Source organism: Musca domestica, unplaced genomic scaffold (genome assembly GCF_030504385.1).
Source record: "Musca domestica strain aabys unplaced genomic scaffold, Musca_domestica.polishedcontigs.V.1.1 39, whole genome shotgun sequence".
NCBI classification, from domain to species: domain Eukaryota; kingdom Metazoa; phylum Arthropoda; class Insecta; order Diptera; family Muscidae; genus Musca; species Musca domestica.
The window spans coordinates 6,526,021-6,548,285 of record NW_026712326.1 but is presented as its reverse complement, the minus strand read 5'-3'; the positions used below and the strand labels follow the sequence as shown (position 1 = coordinate 6,548,285).

General features: G+C 35.5%; 2 protein-coding genes across 2 annotated transcripts in view; one reads left to right on the top strand and one right to left on the bottom strand.

The window, feature by feature from the left end:
* The window catches only part of LOC101901612 (uncharacterized), a 36,894-nt gene extending 23,998 nt beyond the window's left edge, over nt 1–12,896 (bottom strand). Inside the window, exon 1 of the mRNA XM_059126538.1 lies at nt 12,828–12,896. Within this exon, the coding sequence (XP_058982521.1) occupies nt 12,828–12,852 (25 nt within the window). The 5' untranslated portion in view covers nt 12,853–12,896. The remainder of the gene's footprint in view (nt 1–12,827) is intronic.
* Nucleotides 12,897–16,321: 3,425 nt separating this feature from the next.
* LOC101896288 (uncharacterized) lies at nt 16,322–22,265 on the top strand. Its single transcript, XM_005183419.4, has 2 exons — nt 16,322–17,454; nt 21,839–22,265. Exons 1-2 carry the CDS (start codon nt 16,425–16,427, stop codon nt 22,021–22,023), a joined length of 1,215 nt encoding a protein of 404 aa, XP_005183476.2. The 5' UTR covers nt 16,322–16,424; the 3' UTR covers nt 22,024–22,265.

Genomic DNA, 22,265 nt, shown 5'->3' with positions numbered 1-22,265 from the left:
CTCGGCTATATGCAAAAATTTACATATTCTCCTGTCCGGAAAGGCCAGAGAATGGTTTTGGCGCTACAGAAAGCAAGTCCAAACTATTGTCTGGGAAGACTTTTGTGCAGCTATCAGTATAAGGATTTCAAAATAGATGCCGACATTCGCGAGGAACTTCGCAGTAGAAAACAAAAATCTGGGGAAAGCTTTGAATCATTTTATGATTCTGTTTCGTCCATGTTAGATCGCTTGTCTACACCAATAGAAGAACTTGAATTGATAGAGATTATCAAAAGGAATTTGCGGCCTGAAATAAGGCACGAATTGTTGTACGTACCTATATTTTCAATGGCTCATTTAAGAAAACTCATTCAAATGATAGAAAATTTATTTGGTGAGGATAATTATCGAAGACCTGGTACTAACAAAACCACGAACACTTCATTCCCGAGGAAAAGTGTTGCAGAATTAGATTTCCCATTAGATGATGATTCGGACATAAATAATCAGATCTTTGTCGACGCTATTAAAACAGTCCCTGCAGTATCTAAATGCTGGAATTGTGATGAACCTGGACATCTGTGGATAGATTGTCTCAAGGAAAGATCCATATTTTGTTATGGGTGCGGTGCAAAAAACACATATAAACCCAACTGTGAAAGATGTGCAAATATGAAGCTCCAACCTCAGAAAATGTCCACTCAACATTCCGTTCCAAAAAACCATTAAATAGTAGCAGTAAGGATGCTGCTACTTTTGTAACAACATCTTTTCCCAATACAAATGTAAGTCCACAACAATCTGACGCTAAATCTATTTCAATTTTACAAAGGAAGACCACAAGTGGTACATCTTTATGCCACAACCCGGTTCTTTCTCCCATACGTCCCTACCATCAACGATGGACTGAATATTTAAAAAAGAGAAATGAGATTTTTGAAACTTCGGCAATTTTAAACAATACCACAAGAAAGTGTAAAAGATCAACTATTCGTCTGCGTAGATACTATAAACATAGGAAAATGTGCTCAAAATATGTAATTTCAAGTATAGTGAATGATCCACAGGATCAGAGACTATATGCGAAAGTTTACTTTTTAGATTTTGTAGAACGAGGTTTGTTAGATACGGGCGCAAATGTTAGCTGCCTTGGATCGGATTTGGCAAGGCATGACTCTTCCTCTTATAAAGAATTCCAAGAATTTAAATCATTTGTGAAAACCGCAGATGGTAAACATCAAAAAGTCCATGGTTACCTCGATGTTGACATTATGTTTAGAAATCGAACACAGAAACTACGGATCCTTATCGTTCCATCTATTAGTCAACGCTTAGTATTAGGGTTAGACTTTTGGAGGTCTTTCAATCTGGCCCCTGACATTTTCGATTCCATAGTTATGCAAGGTCCGTCCGATAAACTTCCACTTAAATTTTCAGCTGTTGAGTTCGATGCCTGTCCGAAGAAAGAATCGTCCGATTTCGCTTCTGACCAATATCCCCTAACAACAGTCCAACTTCAACAGTTAGACGCAGTTAAAGCTTTATTTCCAGACTTTGAGAAGCAAGGTCTGGGAAGAACAAGTTTAATAAAACATGAAATTGATGTTGGTAGTGCGAAGCCTGTCAAACAAAGATACTACCCCGTCTCCCCCGCGGTGGAAGACCTAATGTACAAAGAAATTGATCGCATGCTGACTCTTGGTGTCATAGAGCCGTCCGTATCGTCATGGAGTTCACCCATGCGATTGGTCTTGAAACCAAACAAGGTTCGGTTGTGCTTGGACGCTCGACACCAAGAAGGACGCGTACCCACTCCCAAGCATAGAGGGAATATTCGCTCGTCTTCCAAAAGCCAATCTTATATCTAAACTAGACTTAAAAGATGCATTTTGGCAGATCGGTCTGGAAGATCAGGCAAAAGCACTTACGGCGTTCACGGTTCCGGGTAGGCCACTATACCAGTTCGTGGTAATGCCGTTCGGACTGTGTAACGCCCCGCAAACAATGTGTCGCCTCATCGATGAACTGATTCCAGCCGATCTAAAGAAATGTGTTTTTGGGTATTTAGACGATTTAATAATCGTTTCGGAGGATTTCCCTACCCATCTAGCTGTACTTATCCGAATTGCTGATGAATTTAGGAAAGCCAATTTGACACTTAACATCTCCAAAAGTAAATTCTGTGTGACAGAAGTAAAGTATTTGGGATACCTAATAGGTCATGGTGGTCTTAAAACAGACCCTGAAAAAGTGGAATCTACCCTTTCTTGGCCTGTACCGAAAAACCTGAAACAAGTTCGTGGTTTTCTCGGTTTGTCGGGTTGGTATCGTCGTTTTATCGACAATTTTTCCTCAAAAGTATTCCCAATTACGGAACTTCTGTCCACAAAAAAGAAATTTGTTTGGACCAAAGAAGCCAATGATGCGTTTAACACCCTCAAACACCTGTTAACTACCGCCCCAGTTTTAATCAACCCTGACTTCTCCAAAAAATTCTACATCCATTGCGATGCTAGCGATTTTGGGATCGGGGCTGTTTTAGTTCAGATAGATGAGAATGGTGATGAGAGACCTATTGCCTACATGTCTAAAAAGCTGAATTCCGCACAGCGGAATTACAGTGTCACCGAAAGGGAGTGCTTGCCGGCAGTAGAGGCGATACGGAAATTCCGATGTTATATAGAACTGCAAGAGTTCGAAATAATTACGGACCATTCTAGCTTGGTATGGCTGATGAAGCAGCAGGACTTGACCGGCCGTCTTGCAAGATGGGTGTTTAAGTTACAGGGTTTCAAATTTACATTTAGCCATAGGAAAGGAAAAGACAACGTCGTCCCTGACGCATTGTCAAGAATTCACTGTAGTGATATTTCAGCCATAGAGCTTGCAGAACCCGAAGTAGATCTGAACTCCCCTCACTTTTTCGACCCAGACTACAAATCTTTAAAAGACAAAATATTAGGCAACGGATCTAAATTTCCCGACATGAAGATAATAGATAACTATGTATATATTAGAACTGACCATTACACAGGGGATTGTGAACAGGAAGCTAGAGCGTGGAAACTGTGGATTCCACAGCAACTTCGCAGAAACATCATCTCAAGATTTCACGATTCAGCTGTCGCTTGTCATGGCGGAACGTTCAAAACTCTTGAACTCATACGAAGAAACTTCTTTTGGCCGAATATGGTGAAAGAGGTAAGAGAATACGTAAGGTCTTGTGATGTATGCAAATGTACAAAGGCACCGAATCAAAATTTGAGACCTGAAATGGGTAAAGAATCAATATCTTATCGTCCATTTCAGAGAATATATATTGACATATTGGGTCCGTATCCACGGAGCAAAAACGGCAATATTGGTCTATTAATTGTTTTAGATCACATGTCAAAGTTTCATTGGCTTTGCCCCCTCAAAAAGTTCACGACCTCTGTCATACAAGATTATCTGTTAAAACAAATTTTTCACGTTTATGGGGTGCCTGAAACTTTGATAACTGATAATGGCTCCCAATTCAAAACTAATGAGTTTAACGCTTTTTTAACTTCATATGGAGTAAACCATATCTATACAGCCATATATTCGCCTCAGTCGAATGCTTCTGAGCGCGTTAACCGCTCCATAATTGCTGGAATTCGATCCTTTTTAAAGAAAGATCATCGGTTATGGGACGAAAATCTAAGTCTTATCAGCTGTGCATTACGAAATTCGGTGCATCAAGCTACAAAATATTCCCCCTACCACGCTCTTTTTGGATTCAACATGGTAACCCATGGCACATCATATCAACTTCTTCGGAAATTAGACTTGTTGGATGAACCTTCTGCAATTTTGTCGCGAGACGATAACTTGGCACTGCTACGCAACAATATCCGTAAACATATTACTGAAGCCTACAAAAGAAATCAAGCCCAATATAATCTACGAGCACGGCCAATATCATTTGCACTTGGCCAGGAGGTTTATCGCAGAAACTTCGCACAAAGTTCTGCAGAAAAGGCATTCAATGCAAAGTTGTCACCCCTCTTCCTTAAATCAATAGTAAAGGAAAAAGTTGGTCAAAACTATTACATTTTGACGGATATGGACGGAAGAACTGTTGGTACGTACCACGCAAAGGATATTCGTCCTTAAACTAAGATTATGATCTCCAATTAATATTGTATCCTAAAAGGACAATATTACTTGGTTTGTAATATATGCTTCGAAAAAAAAAAAAAAATGACCAGAAAACAAACCATTCATTTCCGACCAAAAACCTAAGTGGCAACACTAAAAATTGTTTGCGTACATCTTTTAGTCGATACATCAAACAGAAGATAATTGACGATTACGCTTTATCCCCTTTGATTTTTCGTAATCAATTTTTAGTACAGAGCTCCGTCGGACAAAAGAGAACTTTCAACTTCCCTTTTCAATTTTGCCTTCGAGAAAGTGAAGACCGCTTATTAAGTAAATCTTCATAAAAGACAGAAATTACTTATTTCGAGAATCTGTGCAGATACTGAGTGAAAAAATAAATTTGTATTGCATCTTGAAATACTGCTAAGGTAATGGAAATTTTATTGTGCCCAAAATATATATATATATATATATATATATATATATATATATATATATATATATATATATATATATTTTTTTTTTTTTTTTTTTTTTTTTTTTTTACCAAATACCGTGTTTTCACAGAGAAATATCGGATAAATTCCCACAAGAATTCAGTGAAATACCTTAACATTTCATAAATTGCAACTTGAAAGAAAAAAATACTCCCCGTCATATGCCCACACGTGGGTTGTTTCTAAGGCATCGGTGTTTTTTCTACGCCCTGGTCGTCATGTACGGAGACGGCTCAACCTCTTACCTCATGTGTTTTACTACGTGCTTCGATCAATCAGCGTTAAATCTTTCTTGATCACGTTGCAATTGGTCCAAATACACTACGCTGCTACCTAGCAATATTGCAAAAATCTTGAGAAAATCAGCACCATTTACCCGTGCCTAGAACACAAAACGCGATTCTAAAGCCACGCAGACGAAATCGAGGGTATCACACCCGCTAATAAAAGGGTTAAAAAACGTCCAATTGGACCACATTTTATGCACCAGTTCAACAAATTCCTGATGCCATACCATCTAGTTAAGTTGCAAATAATAAAACTATCGCACCTGGATATTCCCACATCCACAACAATACTTAATGCCTGCCTAGCTGAGGACTGTAGCCCAAGAAACACCTGAAAGGAAACAAAGCACTATCTAACTAATCCCTAAATTGTGAGCAATCAACAGATACCTATTACAATTTAAACAAAAAAATTTAGAGGATTCAAATTTCAATTAAAATTCGTTAAAGAAGAAAAAAACAAAAATTAGATAAGTTAGTGTAATCTATATATATAAATGTAAGTTGTGTTAGTTACTACGCTTATAACTTACGAACCGCTGGACTGATTTTAACGATTCACACAAATTCGGAGTTGTCTCCTCTCCGAAAAGGATAATATCCAAAAAAATCGCGTAAAAATGCGATATATTAACATTTTCATTCTGACTTTTCAAATGTACAATAGTAATGTTTTATTTTGCATGATTTTTTCCATTTTGACTTACTTTTTTCTAATGTACATTTGTAGTGTTTTTTATATATATATATATTTTTTTTTTTGAATTCGAATATTAATACCAATTTATTTAATTGACTTGGTTTCTTGAGATCTTAAATTGATGGCGGGTTACATGGAAGTGTAGTACCGAATTATGTGGTGGCGAAACGGAATAGATGATATCGATATAATTTAACGCGGTCACACCAAAATAAAGATAATTATTAATTAAAAGATAATTACTTTTTCAAAATCGCTAAAAATCACGAAGAAGAGATCTCATTGCAAAAATTCTCAAATCGGGAAAAAATCCAAAAAATTTTCAGTGGAATCGAATTTTAAAATAATGGTAAGGGTCTTTAAACATTTGCTGTAATACATCAGCGAACAAGTTGACGATTTTTTCAATTTGTTATTCTTCTTTTGTCATTTTTTTTCCAATTTGTATTATCATATTGAATTCAGGGGATTTTTTGTGAACAAAATAAAGAATAATTTTTACCCATATACAATTTTTCACCAAAAAAATTAAAGAAGTGCGAAATACGATGTTAACTGACATCTACCTTTCAACTACAGGGCCGACATCGTGGTTTAGATGGAAGATGCGAACACATTTAAACAAACAAAAATGACATAAAAAACCTAATGGAGCTCATTTCAAAGCGTGAACCTAATTCTTTCATGTGACAATAATCCGTCCAATGAGAGCTCAAAATGCAAAATTCTTTGGGAGTACAGCAGTAAAATACCAAATATAAAGGGTAGAAAATAGTAGAGCGAATGAGACTTTTAGTAAGAAAAGGATTTCTATCCTTCCAGAAATTCTTCACAAACATTCAAGATACCTTAAATCACTTTTGCAGATCATGATATCGCACGATAAGGGTACATCCCGATTTCATATTTATATAACCATCATATGATTTGAGCTATTTTTGAGGTCTGGGGCACTTTTTTCATTGTTTGGCCCTTATTTGGCATCTTTGTCTCTAAGGGGTTAAGGAACTATCATACAGATAATTGCCACATGGGAATTTATTTAAGTAAAGTCCTCACATTGGAGTATCCTCAAGTCCACTTTCACATATAATGTGTGGTCAGAAAAGAAAATTTTGTATTCTATTGAATTTGTAACTCCCAAGAGAATATTGGTTGGAAACATAGTTTTTTGATATACATCTATATGAAATAAATTGTGGAAACATGAACAAGTTACAAGTATATGAAAATAGCACGGGACCGAATATTTGTTGAATCGTCATTGAATTATACTACGATGAAAAATATGGTGTATAAAACTATTTTTACTCATTTTTAATCACGCGAAATTTTTTTCAGTTTGCTATATTTTTGATTTTGTCTCTATTTGTCATATTGGATAATAAGGGGTAGAAGAATGTTTTCAATGTAGGTCGATGTCTCGGAGTAGTGCCCATATAAAGGTACCTCCTGGTTTTACCATATTTCAAAGGATTTGACTAAAAATGTGTATTTGGGGGGGTGAAAATCTTACACAAAAATTTGAACAAATTTTAGAATTTTTTCCATATAATAGTACCCCCTCAAGTCCACCTTTTGGCGGACAAACAGACCGACATGGTTAGGGGGACTTATAAGATCTTTAATGGACAATCTGTGATGCTAATGGCTTTAAAAAAGTAATTAACTTTGGCTATTCTTAATTGATTCAGCTCTCAATTATGAGGTGTAAAAAATACAGCAAATTCCAAATTATTGCTCATTTGACTGCAAAATTTTGCTACGATTTTTACTATACTAAAAATTAATTTGATCCCTTACATGGGGAAAAGATTGATATATACTTTTTAATAGGTTTGTATAGCACATCCACACCTTTGAAGCCCACGGTTTAAATATTTAAAACACTTTTAATCGACCAGTACGCGAACACTTATATCAGTCATATCTGAGAATAATTGTGTTTTGACAAATATGCATAATAAACAAAAACTACGGGCCGGCAACGCGGACCGGGCCAGCTAGTAATTAATAATTTCAAATTTCCATGATATTTTACTATTGCTATTTCATTGCATAATCATTTAATTAAAATTTGTAGACAAAATTAAGATTCACCCTTTAGTGCACCCACGCACGCACATAATAAGTAGGAATGAAGTAAAGCACAAGAATTTATGAATGAAGCAAAGTATAATTACTATCAAACGCATCACCCATCATCATTATCATCGTAAAATAAATTATCATCAAAAATAGCGATCACAACAAAAACGACGAACTTCTTCGAGGCCTCCAACAAGTTCAACGTAAAACCAGTTTGGTGAGTACTCATATCAATTGAGAGTGACTTTGATATTTGCATATTTACATTTTACAAGTAATTATAATTTGAATCAATTTCTTTTTTTTGCTTTTGTGTTTTTGTTCTTCCATTCATATTTATTTATTACCTTATTAATACATTAGGGTGTCTCTTAATATTATTTCAAAATAAGCTATGTCTAATTCTTTAATTTGTATCTAATTTTATTTACCTAATATGTTTTTCTAAAGTATTTTACATTTTTATGCATTAATCCAACTATTGCAATTTATTCGTACATAGATATATAAGTATGTTTTTGCCTTGAATTGAAATTATCGGTGTGTATTAAAATGAATTACTAAGAACTCTAAAGTGTTTTCATGAAGTGGTAAGGCAAAACTAGGGTATTGAAAGATGGGGTCCTGGAATAAATTCCGCCTATCAGGACTATGGTTAGGGAGGGTAAAGAGGCCAATATCGCACATCACCTGATATATTCTTTAATGGGGAATTTTGAATATTTATGTACCAACAATAGTTATTTCAATTGTGGGGTATCAGTTTTTTCATTAGTGTTTATTTTCCTGTCAGCAACATTCAAAAGGGAGTCTATAATAATTTTCTGTAGACATGTAGTTTTGTTATATGTGGACCCGAACCCCCCACCCGGCTGAAGTTAGCTAACAATGGCTCCCGCAGTCCTTCATAAACAAAGCAAAAGAGAATTAAAATCTTTGTCCTAGCAATTAGAATATAGTTATCCTCGTCATCTGGAATTCATTAAATGTTGATATTGCTAATAAAATAAACTTACATTACAGTATAGCCCCGATATAACGGTACCTCCCTATATTCGGTATTTTAATGATTTTAACTACAATATTCACCGAATTATTTTCAAGTTTCGTATGAATATTATAAGGGCTTATGATAAAAGTTGCCTTTGCAGGTCCACGACTTCGTATAGACCTCAATATAATCACAATATTCGGTATTTTGAATATTTTAACAGAATTATTAAAGGATTGTATTTTTTTTGAGAATCTCCAAATTCGTTTCAACTGGTGAAGGGTATTCGAAATTCGGCTCAGCCGAACTTATTGTTTCTTTACTTTTTCTTTTCCATAGTACGTAGGGTATATAAAATCGTCATTCCGTTTGTAACTCATGGAAAAAATAATTCTAGACTTTACAAAGTATCTATATTTTTTATCAGCGTAACATTTTAAGACGATTTAGCCCTGTCAGTCTGCTAGTCTGTTGTAATCACGCTAGAGTCAAAACGAATAAAGATATGAATCTAAAATTTTGCACATATCATTCTTTTGTCTGCAGGCGGATGGGCTACATCGGTCCGCAATATCGTATATCCCCCATATAACTGCACCTTCCGATATTCGATATTTTAAGATTTTGGCCACATTTTTCAATGGAATTATCTGAAATTCTGCTCAATGAGGTTTTTGTGAGTATTACCCAGATAACTGTACCTTCCGATATTCTGTATTTTGATGATGATAGCAAAATATTTCAATGGAATTATCCTTAGTACTTTATCCCCTGGAAGAGAATTGTCTATATAGGTTTACGATATCGTATAGCTCCCATAAAACTGTATACCCCGATATTCGCTATTTAGATGATTTTAGCGATATTTTTTATCGGAATTTTTTCAAATTTCGTATTTAAAGTTCGTAAAGCTCCCATATAACGGTTTTCCTTTCAGCGGCATTTTTAGATTTTTTTTTGGAAATGTTTCAAGTTTCGTCAAACGTTCGGCCCCGACGAACTTATCTGTTTTTTTACTTTTTTTAGTTTTTACAATATTCCCTCCGTGGCTAATGTGTGCACAAAGGCACAGATGTCGCCAAAGGAGGCATGGGTTCTCACACTTTGGCAGTATCAAATGATATAAAAATGTTTTATAAGGCCGGTATACTTCGGTCGAATATTGTGCTAGGTTATATCCAGGCCACGCAAAATCTTAAATATAATATTGCAGCAAATTCGGTTGGGAATTTTAGCTGGAACCATGGTATAGTAATTAGAAAGTACTAAATGGCTGCAGGGACGTACTAAATGGCTACAGGGACGTACACATTTTGAAAGCAATGCCGGTGAGTTGAGTCCTAACAAGCAAAAAATAAACTTTCCATGTAAGATATACAAAATTGAGAGAAAAGTAGTCATATCGAAGGTTCGGGCCCGCTTTTCGCATGTCAATGAATGATTATCAGTTAATAAAAAAATTCTTAATAAAAACATTTAATTCAGTTCTCCATGTCAATGATCGCTATTATTTTATACTGGTAATTTGTTGTAAGGAGGTGACATGTCTTCAAGTTTTCCAAATATGTCGACACCGATAACAACTTAATTATTTCCAAAAACACAATCTTCTTCACGTCGCAACAAGTAAATTTAAAATTGAATACAAAATTTTTGAAAAAAAAAAAAAAAAAAAAAAACACAAAGACATATACAATTTTGGTAAGTTTTAACAGCACAGGTAATAGATTTGGATTATTAAAAAGTTTCTGAAGGGAATCCAGAGGTTTTGTTAATTTGTTACGATTTGTGGTTAATAAAAACAATAAAGAAAAAGGGAAACAACTTGTTGCATATAACTTAAAATAATTCTCACCGAAAAGCGGACAAAGCCTGCATCTCTTAATTTTTAAGGAACTCTTTTGCCTTCTTACTGTGCCATGGGTTCAATAAACTCAAAATATTGTTGGTTCTTTGTCAAGATAAGAAAGATTAATTGGTTTTTGCAGTACTTTTTTTCATCACATATAGAATGCATCCAACAAAAAACACTTATTACCAATCGGACGAAATAAGCTGTTAATTTTTGGCCATTTAAAGTCGATTAAACAATTACAACAAAGTACAAGATTGAGTGGCCAGAAAATCACCCTACTTAACGCCACACTGTACAATGGTCCAACATGTATGGGAAAGTATGACAAAAATGTTTCTATACAACTAATCGATCTGATTTCAAAGATAGGCATCACGATGAGTTATAAACAAGTTAAAAAGTATCAGTTCAGGTTTTGCCGACAAATGTACATATACCCTCAGTCAATGTTCGAATATTCTGAAATATACAGGGTGAGATAAAAAAAAACTGGAACAAAGTCAAATGCCATAATTTTTACATTTTTTTTTTTTTAATTTCATTGAATGAAAGCAAAAAATGTCGGAAATAGCATCAAATTCTAGAATAAGTTTAGATTTATTCGAATTGGTCACCTTTGGCACGAATGTTGCTCTGCGGTATTTTGGTCAATTCCCAGCGAAGAGCTTGCTTGAGGTGATCGACACTTTGGTATTTTTTAGTGCCAACCTTGATTTCCAAATTACTTCAGACACAATAGTCCAACGGATTGGTATCCGAAGATTTCGGTGGCCATTGTGCGCTGGAAATGAAGCGAGGAACCTCATTTTATAACCATTCTTGGGTGGCGCGTGCTGAGTGGTGCGATGGTGCTGAGTCCTGTTGGAATGTCTAAGGTCTACGGCCACAATTTTTGCGTGCCCACGACTTTAATACACCCACCAGAATATTTTCTCGATAATATTCGGCATTTATTTTGATGCCACTGTCGATTAATACGAGCGGAGAGCGACCATCGACTGTTATAGCGGCCCACACCATCACCATGGCCAGCGCTTGAGTTCTGGTGGCCAACCGAAGGTGCACATTTTCAGCTGACCTCTTTGGTAAGTAAACACGATCATTTTGTTTGTTTACAAACTGTTGGACAAATTCGGCAGTTCACCACTTTTGGCCAAGCGATACAACTCTTTAGCTCTTTTCAATCTATTTTCTTGCTGCTGCGGTGTAAGTTCTTGCACTTTTCAATGGATTTACCCCCATTTTTCAATATCTGCCGAATGGAATATTGCGATATGTTCAGCTCACGAGACATTTTTCGGCTACTGCGACGCGGGTTTCGATCAAGTCGCTTCTCTACTTTCCGAACCATTTCTGCTGATGTTGCTGTTTTCTTCCGTCCACTTCCTTAACGTCGGGCTACGATACCAGTATCACGGTAATGAGCGATGGTACGAGACACAAAAGACTTATTCACATTTAAATGCTGGAGTGCTCTAACGATGTCTACTTGGGTTTTTCCAGGCAAATATAAAGAATTCCATCACGAATAACATTTTTCTGGAAAATTCTCACCAAAATGCTTTTGTACGCTTGTAAACAATATAATGAGCTGCAACTGGAACAATTTTAATAGCTGTCGGACGAGTGACTTAAAAATGACAGCAGTCTGAAGACAGTTGCAGATTTTTCATCTCACCCTGTATATTTGTTACGGATAAAATTGCTAAATAAGCATATTGGTGGATGATATCATATAGTCGGCCTTGTTCGACTTTGTCCTTTCCCTATTAGTTTAATTATGTCAGTGTGTGTTTGTTTTATGCAATTTTATACTATTGTCGCTTAATACCATTAATATCATAAGATATTTGCAAATCGACTTGTGCTATTCTCTCCAAAACGCCCTTATAATATGCATGTACCGTTGTTAAGGCAATGTATTTTTAAAAATACAAAAACTCAATAAAAAAAATACCGTTAAAACCCATCAAACATGGTTCTATGTAAATTTTTGAAACAATCTAATTGTATCAGTCGAATTTTAAGAATATTTGAAATATGCAAAAAGTATTAAAATTTTAAATTTGGCGTATTCAGCATTGCAACAATTTGATAAAGATATGACATAAATTTTTGCAAATTTTATAGGTTTCTAAATAATTGGCTTGATAAAATGAATTTTAACTGTATAAAATTTTTTTACGCTTAAGCTCTATAGGAGTATTATATACCAATATTATATACCAATCTTGCATTATGACCTCAAATAAATTTAATAATTCCCTAATTTTTCCTAGAAAGAATACACTTCGTTCTTTACCCACTAAGATTGCCTCTACATCCATATCTTAATGAATGTAACCAGCTTGTGGAGACAATATTGAATCGAAGAAATATTGAATGAAGAAATACATTTTAAATGCTTTTACCACCCGTTAAATATTGTTATTTTAACGACGCGAAATGTGTTAAATATTCACGACATGCAATGCGAATGAAAACAATTTTATTTCGTAAACAAACCTTACACTGTGCTTTAGCAGACAGACAGGCAGGCTGGCAGACAGACAGACATTCATCAAGTCAGCAACACCACCACCAACAACAACAATAAGGTGATTTTATTAATGTAATTTGTCAAAAATTGCTGTCTCAAATACACGACTCAAGTTCAACATGTGTTTGCGTGTCCATTTTTTCACAAAGTAATTTTTTTAATCTTCGATAGCCGCTGGAGATTCTACTCGGTTTGTCATTTCGTTTGTAATGCAGCGCTAATTAAAATAATTATTATTATCAGAAAAGGTTACAAATGGGTTCTACAAGGCGCTTTCGAATGGAGAAAGTGTTTTTTTTTTGAAAAACAACTAAAATAGTACTAATTTCGGTATGGTAGAATTTAAAATATCCACTTTGAAGGGACCTTACGTACAGCTACTACCATAATAAAAAAGTTTATGTTGGGAATTTATGTGAATTGGATCATACTAACTATGAACCTTATTTCAATGTGTATCATGGACTTAGGGTAGTTACAATTTGGGAACTATATCCAACTCAAAATTGATTTTCAACAAATATAGTGTATAATATGACTTCGATAAGAATTATATAAAAAAATATCATCAAATAGAAAAATTCGGTTGAATATGAAAAAAGTTATCCGATTTAGGCTGATATTAAATATATGGTGGTCAATAACTGTAAAATAGGATGAAGTGTATATGGAAGGTATATAAAAATTTGAATCGATCTCGATAATATTTAGCAGAAGTATTTTCGAGCTGCATCTGATGTCCGGTATAAATGTCCTTGTTGTAGAGTACATATTACGCATGTGAAGGACCGAAATCTGAACCGATCTTGACAAAATTTTAGGGACTTATTTCTGAGCTATATCTGATATCATTCAATAACGATCATATTTTCTAGGATTTACTTTACACAGGTGTCCAATATGGACGAATATTTGATGCGAGTAGCTGCTAACATGTATCACTTCAAATGACTTGAAGTTTGGCACATCCTACCGAATCCAGTCTAGAAGCAAGTACACCAAATATTTAAATCCCTCACTTTCGCAATAAGTACTCCACAAGAATGATATTCGGTACCATATATCTTATAGAGCTGGGAAATACCTTTGCTAAATGGTGTGAATTTCGGAGCGTACGTTTCCATTTGGGGAACTCGCCTCCGATATATATATTTTTTTTAATATAATCCTTCTTGAAGTGATATCATGCACTCTATAGCAAGGTTATAATCGTATGAAACATATATATATAGGGCTATGGCTTTATCTTCGGTATGCGCCAAAATCTATGTATAAATAAGAGTAGTGAAATAACTGACTAGCTGGCCGAAAATCAACGACGAAACTAGAATCTTGAAATAATTCGTTCTAAAATGGTATGAAAAGTACTAAAATGTACAAAAAAAATTGTATACTTTGTATTACAAACGGAATGAGTTAGAATTCTGAAATTTGGAATGAGAGTCACTGATAGAGTGCAGGATAGATGTACAAAAAGGTTCTAAAATGGCACTAAACTTTTAAAATTGTACCGTTTGGTATTATGTGAACGAATATAGCTAAAAACTTGAAATTTGGAATTATAGTCTAGGTTGGAAGAAGGTTTGACATATGAAATTGGTTTCGAAAATGTGCACTAAGTGTGCGAACTGTACTAAATGGTACTAAATTTGCAACAGTTTGGTTTAGGGTGAACAGATGAATCTGGAGTTTGGAAATTTTATTTTGGGGTCCCTGTTGGTTGTAGGTTTATGATAAAGATGTGATTTTCCAAATGTGTACAAAATAGTGCTATATTCGGTACAATTTGATATTGGGCGAACAGATAGCGCTTGAAATCTGAAATTTAGTATTAGCGTCGTTGTTCATGTCAAGCCTGAACAATGGGACGTGGTTTCGGAAAAGTGTACTATAATTGTAGGAAAAGTACTGAATTGTACCATATTTGAAATAGGGTGAAGGGATAAAGATACAATTTTGAAATTACATATTCAAATTACTGAGGTTGAGATTTGGGGATGGGTTCGAAAAAGCGTACTATAGCTGTACGAAATGTACTAAATAGTACTATTTTTGGTTTTGGGTGAAGGAATAGACTTGAAATCCTGAAATTTTATATGGATATGTTTGTTGGAGTTTGTGTCTAAGATATGAAAGTGGTTTTGGAATTGTGTACTTTTACTGTACGAAAAGTACGAATGAGTACTATTATTGGTTGAAGGTATAGAGCTGGATTCCCGAAATTTGATATGGATGTATCTGTTTGTATTTGGGATTGAGATATGGAGTTGATTTTGGAAATGCGTGGTTTAACTGTACGAAAACTATTAAATACAGGGTTGCCCATATTCGACGGACCCATCTGGCAACGCCATAACTTTTGACAGAGATGTCACATCGCTTAATGACATACCGCGTTTGAAGCGTCAGTCCAAGTAGATTTTTACCATGAACCAATACACGCCACCCGAGCGCTCTGAAATAGTTGAAATTTACATTCAACAGAAGAAGTCAATTGTGAAAACTCGACGTTAAAAAATGTGAGAAGTGCGCCTTCTAAGAACACCATTTATACGTTTATACGAAAAATTTTCGACTGGTAAGGCTCTTTCTGATCCGTAGAGGCCATATAAAAGTCGACTAAGGCGATCGGTCGAGAATATTGCTGCGTACGAGCCAGTGTTGAGAGGTCCCCAAGAACATCCCAAAAACGCCGTTCTCAGCAGTTGGGCATGGCTCGGTCCACTTTATAACTGATTATTCGCATTGATTTGCATTTGTTCCCGTACAAAATTCAATTGACGCAAAGAATGTTGCCTGCGGACAAGCCTCGTCGATTGGAATGGGCCCAAAGGTCCGTCAAATATGGGCAACCCTATACATAGTGGTGTAGGCTACCATATAGTCGGCCCCGTCCGGATTTTAACTTTTCATTGCTGTTTTTTTTTAATTTGCAAATTCTTTTCATATGGCGGAGGGTATTCAAAGCTCGGCCTGGCCGAACTTAATAGGTACCGTTACCCCTACAAGTTAATTTCTATGAGTATTTGTGATATAGACATCCAAAGTTCTGATCCATAGCAGCTGGTTTTTATTTTTATAATATCTTTTTTACAAAATTCTACACTAATTTTTCAAATCGGCATCACACACAAGACGGTATCTTAAATTCGACCTAAGCCATAATATCCATGAATTTTAAACTTTTTGTTTAATTTATAATTGATTTGTGTGTTTCGTTTTGTTTTGTTTTACTCTTATCAAACATTTAAGACGCAACATCATTTTGTTAATAAAACTCTGTCAACGGACAGAACCAGATTTTAGTTTACTTTGAGACGGCTAAAAGAAAACAACCGAAAAAAATTAAATAAAACAAATATGGCTGAGATACCCAAGTGGATACAGAGTGAACATTTTGAGAATTTACTGCGTGAAACGGTGCCAAATTTTAAAGAAATTAAAACATTTCGTGTTCGCAATGCCTTGGGGCCAGGAGAGAATTATGTTGCCATAGCTCTGAAAGTGGAAATTGAAGTGTTGCTCACCGACGATACTCTAGAAACTCAATACTATTTTCTGAAGGTTGCTCACGACACGGAATTGTACAACACCTTGATGTACAAATGGAATGTTTTCAACAAGGAAACGGAAGTTTATCGTGTATTCATACCCGAGTTTGAGGAAATGTATCGTGAGGCAGGGGAAGAGGTGCGTTTTGGTCCCCAGGCATATAGTCTCCCAGTTGAGCAGGAATATTTGCTGTTGGAGGATATCAGTTTGAAGGGATTTAAAAATGCCAATCGGCAAAATTCCCTTGACATGGAGCACTGTAAATTTGCTTTGAAAAAATTGGCTAAATGGCATGCAGCCTCTGCTGTTAGAGTAGAACATAAGGGACCCTATAATGAGATTTATCTGAAAGGTTCCTTAAATCCAGATGGTGAACCTTTGATACGTTCCATGTCTACAGCTGGCATACAGAATGTCTTAAAGGTGTCGCAAGATTTTGTCGATAAAGATATTTACTATGAGAGTTTGAAGAAAATGAGTGTGGAGTTCAGTGACTTTCTGCTGCGTAATGTCGAATATCCAAATCCCAATGAGTTTAACGTGCTCAATCATGGTGATTTTTGGTGCAACAACATGATGTTCCAGTATGATGAAGCGAATAACATTGAAGATGTCTATCTGGTGGATTATCAAATGGCTAGATATTCTTCACCCGGCGATGATCTTATCTATTTTTTGTTCACCTCTGTCCAGTTGCAGCTTAAAGTTGCCCATTTCGATGAACTTGTAAAGTATTATCATGATCATTTAATTGAGAATTTGAAATTGCTGAAATACTCAAAGGAGATGCCATCCTTGGCGGATGTACATCGGATGATTATGGAATCACGGGCATATGGTAAGTTTGTGGAGGAACTACACCTCAGCCATACAGGGTGAGATAAAAAACTACAACAAAGTCAAACGCCATAATTTTTACATTCTTTTATTCGAATTGGTCACCTTTGGCACGAATTATGGCCTTCAAACGGCCAAATAAACCGTCTCACCCTGCCTGAATGTTGCTCTGCGGTACTTTTGGCCCATTCCCGGCGAAGCGCTTGCTTGAGGTGCTTCCTAACGTACAACGGATTGGTATCCGGAGATTTTGGTGGCCATTGTGTGTTGGAAATGAAGCGAGGAACCTCATTTGTTAACCATTCTTGGGTGGCGCGTGCTGAATGCGATGTTTGCGTGCCCACTTTCGGCCAAGCGAAGCAACTCTTTAGCTCTTTTGAGTCTATTTTCTTACTGTTGCAGTGTAAGTTCTTGCACTTTTTGGAATTTCAATGGCTTTACCCCGAGCTAATTTTTCAATATTTGCCGAATGGAATATTGCGATATGTTCAGCTCACGAGCCATTTTTCGGCCACTCCGACGCGGTTTTCGATCAAGTCGCTTCTTAACTTTTCGAACCATTTCTGCTGATGTTTTCTTCCCTCCACTTTCTTGAATTTCATCATGAATAATTTTTTTCTGGAAATGCTTTTGTACGCTTGTAAACAATATAATGATCTGTCACTAGAATAATTTTAACAGCTGTCGGACGAGTGGCTTAGAAATGACAGCAGTCTGAAGTTGGTTGCAGTTTTTTCATCTCACCCTGCATAGCATTTAATATGGTCAAAACGTGCCTCATCGAAATAACGGTTTTAGAGCTTAGGTCTCTTTGGACCAAATGCGTTTCAGGTCATTTGAAGTCGCTCTGAGGGTATCCTTCCGTCTGTCTGGCTGGCAGGTGCGCACGACAACTCTTAAAGGGAGTATCCGATTTGGCCTAAACTTGGTACATGGTAATATTAGTGTCAAACTTAGCTCGAGTTCGGAGATGGGCAATATCGGCCCACCTTTTCTGGTACCTCCCCCACAAAAGGTCGAGATTTTCAATTAAAATATCTTGATCTTAAAAAGAGAATGGATCATCTGATTCTACTCAAACTTTGCAAATCCTAATATTTTCATCACTTATAGGTCAGGGGTGAAAATGGACAATATCGGCCCAGTCCATCAAGTTCCTCCCCCACAAAAGGTCGTACTTTTGAATAATTATAATTCTTATATAATGTGAAAGAATAGCCCGTTTGCCTTAAATTACACGCATTACAATATTTTTACCAGCACAATATCTGGTGTATAGATGGCGTATATTGGCTTACTCCTTCTGGTACCTCCCCACAACGGGTCAAAATTTTAAATAGCCATAAAGCCCATAAAATCCGAATTGAGCATCAAATTTCACACGTAATAATAGTTATACTTACGCATGGTCTGCTGTGAAGATGGAATGTGTCGGACTTTAACTTCTTAATTCTGAGTGGCTTTACCTTCTTAATTCTACCATGGTATGAAATTCTTGATCAGCATAAATGTCTATGTCGACTTACCGATGTCTGCCTGTTTGCCCGTCTGTGGTAGTCAGTCAAGCTTCAGACCGAAATGAAGTAGTTTGATAAAATTTTATTCAGGTCCGCAGGACTTTTGATATTGAACAAGGGCTATATAGGCCCAGATTCGGTATAGCCTCCATATAACTGTACCGAAAGATTTAAGGTATTTTGGGTGTTTTAGACACAATTTCGGTATCTTTATCTTAATGATGTGTGTCACTGGAAATGTTTCAAATTTTGAATTTGATGTTTCTAATGGGTTCTACATCCCATGACAGAAATATGCCTATGCAGATCCACGTCTTCGTACATATCCCATATAGTAGCACCCCCCTATATTCAGTATTTTGATAATTTTAGCAAAGTTATCTATCGGAATTGTTTAAATTTCGTATTTGAGTATCGTAATGGCCTTAATGGTTTACATTTTCATATAGGCCTTATTATGAAGGTAAATCCGGTATTTTTATGATAGTAGTAGTATTTTTCAACGGATTTTTTTTTTGAAAATATGCAAATTCCTTCCCAATGGTGAAGGTGGATTAAAAAAATATGATTTTTTCAAGATGTATAACAGTTTGTAACCTATTATAATAAAACTGTTATTCTCTAAAATTTTGCTGAAAAAAATAAATAAAACTGTTATACAACGATAAAATATAAGTATAACAAAAACTTAATTAATATTTCAGATACGTTGAAGTACACATACAATTTTATACCCTACACAATATTGTGATCAGTGTATTGTGTCTTTGTGCATTTGTTTGTAACATAGAGAAGGAAGCGCGTAAGATCCACAGTTACTTATGAAGATCTTCATAGAATTGCTTTCTGAATCAATTTATGCATGTCAGTCAGCCCGTCCGTCCGTCTGCCCATGTATCCTTGAGAACAAAATGCAGGTCGCATTAATTGCCCGATCAAGATGAAACTTTGCACAAAACATTCGTTTGATACAAGGACGAACCCTATTGAAATTGGAGATAATCGGACACCACTTAGATCTAGCTCCCATATATATTTTCGCCTGATTTGCGTTTTATAGTGCACCAAATGTGTAATATTAGCCTAAATAGGATGGAATGTGGCACATAAAACTAAATTAAGCCTAAAAACAAGTCTATTAAATTCTTCTTCCGATTTGTTAAATTTCTCCTCCACAGTCGTAATATGCACTCCTTAACAACGATATTGGGAGATATATATTAAGTACAGCTCAGAAATGCCTCTGATAAATTTAATCGAGATCGATTTAGATATATCTCGATTTAGATATATCGATTATGATATATCTCCTATATAGTCGGCCCCGCCCGTCTTTTTTCTTTAATGGTTTTGGTTAAAATGTTTAATATAGATTATTTCTTTATTGTTCATGGTTAAATTATTTGTTTTTCTTTCAAAGACTGTTTAGAATTATATATTAACTTTAAAATTTAACATAAACATGTATATAACAGTTTCATAACTGTTATACTGAAACTGTTATACACGCAAATTTTGCAGAAATATGAACAAAACTTGTTCTATAACGACATACTTCGCATAGCTAAAATAGCCTAGAATAGTTTTAAGTGCCAGGAAATAATTTAGAAAATATTCAGTTTCGCCAACAGACTTATACCCTCCGCCAATGTCCGTTTATCAAAATAAATATTGATTTGTGTTATGATTATTTAAATGTTGACCTCGGATGGTAACGAAGGGCCTAAGTAAGATATAAATATTCACTCTACATGACATATGTGGTAATTTTTGGAAAATATTGAAATGTGCATAAGGTTCCATATATAGTGGACCGAAGTATTCGATATCGTCTAATGCTCATAAAAATATAGGTTTAAGGACATTCGAACTCTTATTTCACATTTTATGATGGTTATAAATATTCAAAATTTTGAACCTTTGTGTGGGAGGCACCAGAATAAGTGGTCTTACATATTCCATATTTCCACCAGGCCTTGTGTTGACAGCGTTAGAAAATAATTGAATGCTCATTTGGCGTTTTATGAGTTTTATGGTTATTCAAATCGACCTTTTTGTGGTACAGGTACCTGAAGGGGTAAATCGATATTTGCAATCTTCACATCAAGTCCTGTTAGAAGTAGAAATTTTAGGATGTGTGAAATTTGAGGAGAATCGGATGTTTATTTCGCATTTTATAAGAGCTATAATTATTCAAAATTTTGACCCATTGTGGGAGAGGTACCAGAAAGAGTGGATCGATATCTAACATCTTCACAACAGGTATTGTGCTGGTAGACATATTGGAATGTGTGAAATTTAAAGACAATCGGACTTTTAATTCACATATTATAAGAAATATAATTATTCAAAATGTTGACCCCTTGTGGGGGAGGTACTTGATGAAGTGGATCACCATTGTACACTTTCGCACCTGATCTAGCAGCGACAAAAATATTGGGATTTTCAACGTTTAGACAAAATGGATTGATTCTTCTCTTTCTATGGGGTAAAATGTTGACCTTTTGTGGGGCACGTACCTCGTAACTCGATCTAAGTTTGACAGAAATATTACGATGTACAAAGGTAGGATAAAATCGAATACTCCCTTCGAGAGTGATCGTACGCACCAGCCATCCAGCATGACAGACAGACGGCCGAACAAATGTCCTGAAACGAATTTTGCCCGATGAGGTGCGTATTGTTGGTATCAAAAGATATTGACCCTCTGCAGCCATATGGTTGAGGGTATACGCACAGGGCATCATAAATTAAAAATAAAATTAATTCTATTATACATATATTCGGTTCCCATCAACATTATTATTCGACTGAAATCTACTGTTGTTTGTTTTAATCACGTTATTTATTGATAATGTTTCCTTGCAGGTACATTTGCCGCTTTCAACATTATGCCCACAGCATTAGCTGATCCCGTGGATTCGGCAACATTGGACAATCTCGTGAATGACTCTGAACACAATGCCAATGTGTATCAACAGGAACGTGTGAAAAAACATTTGGAACTGGTACTGCCATGGATGTATTATAAAGGATTCTTGGATTGTAAATGATCACAATTCAAACAATTTCAATTACATCCGTTTCTTTTTCTAAATTATTTTTGTTTTGTTATTGGTGGTGTTATTTTATTTTAAATGTAAGATATAACATTCTCATTTCCTTGTTGTCCATCGAAATATTTTCTTTATGAAAAATGTTTAAGTAGTTAATTTATAAATGTATGTGTATTCTTTAATAAGTGATTTGTTAAGGTTGTTTAAATAAGAGATAAAATGATACGACAATGTAAAAA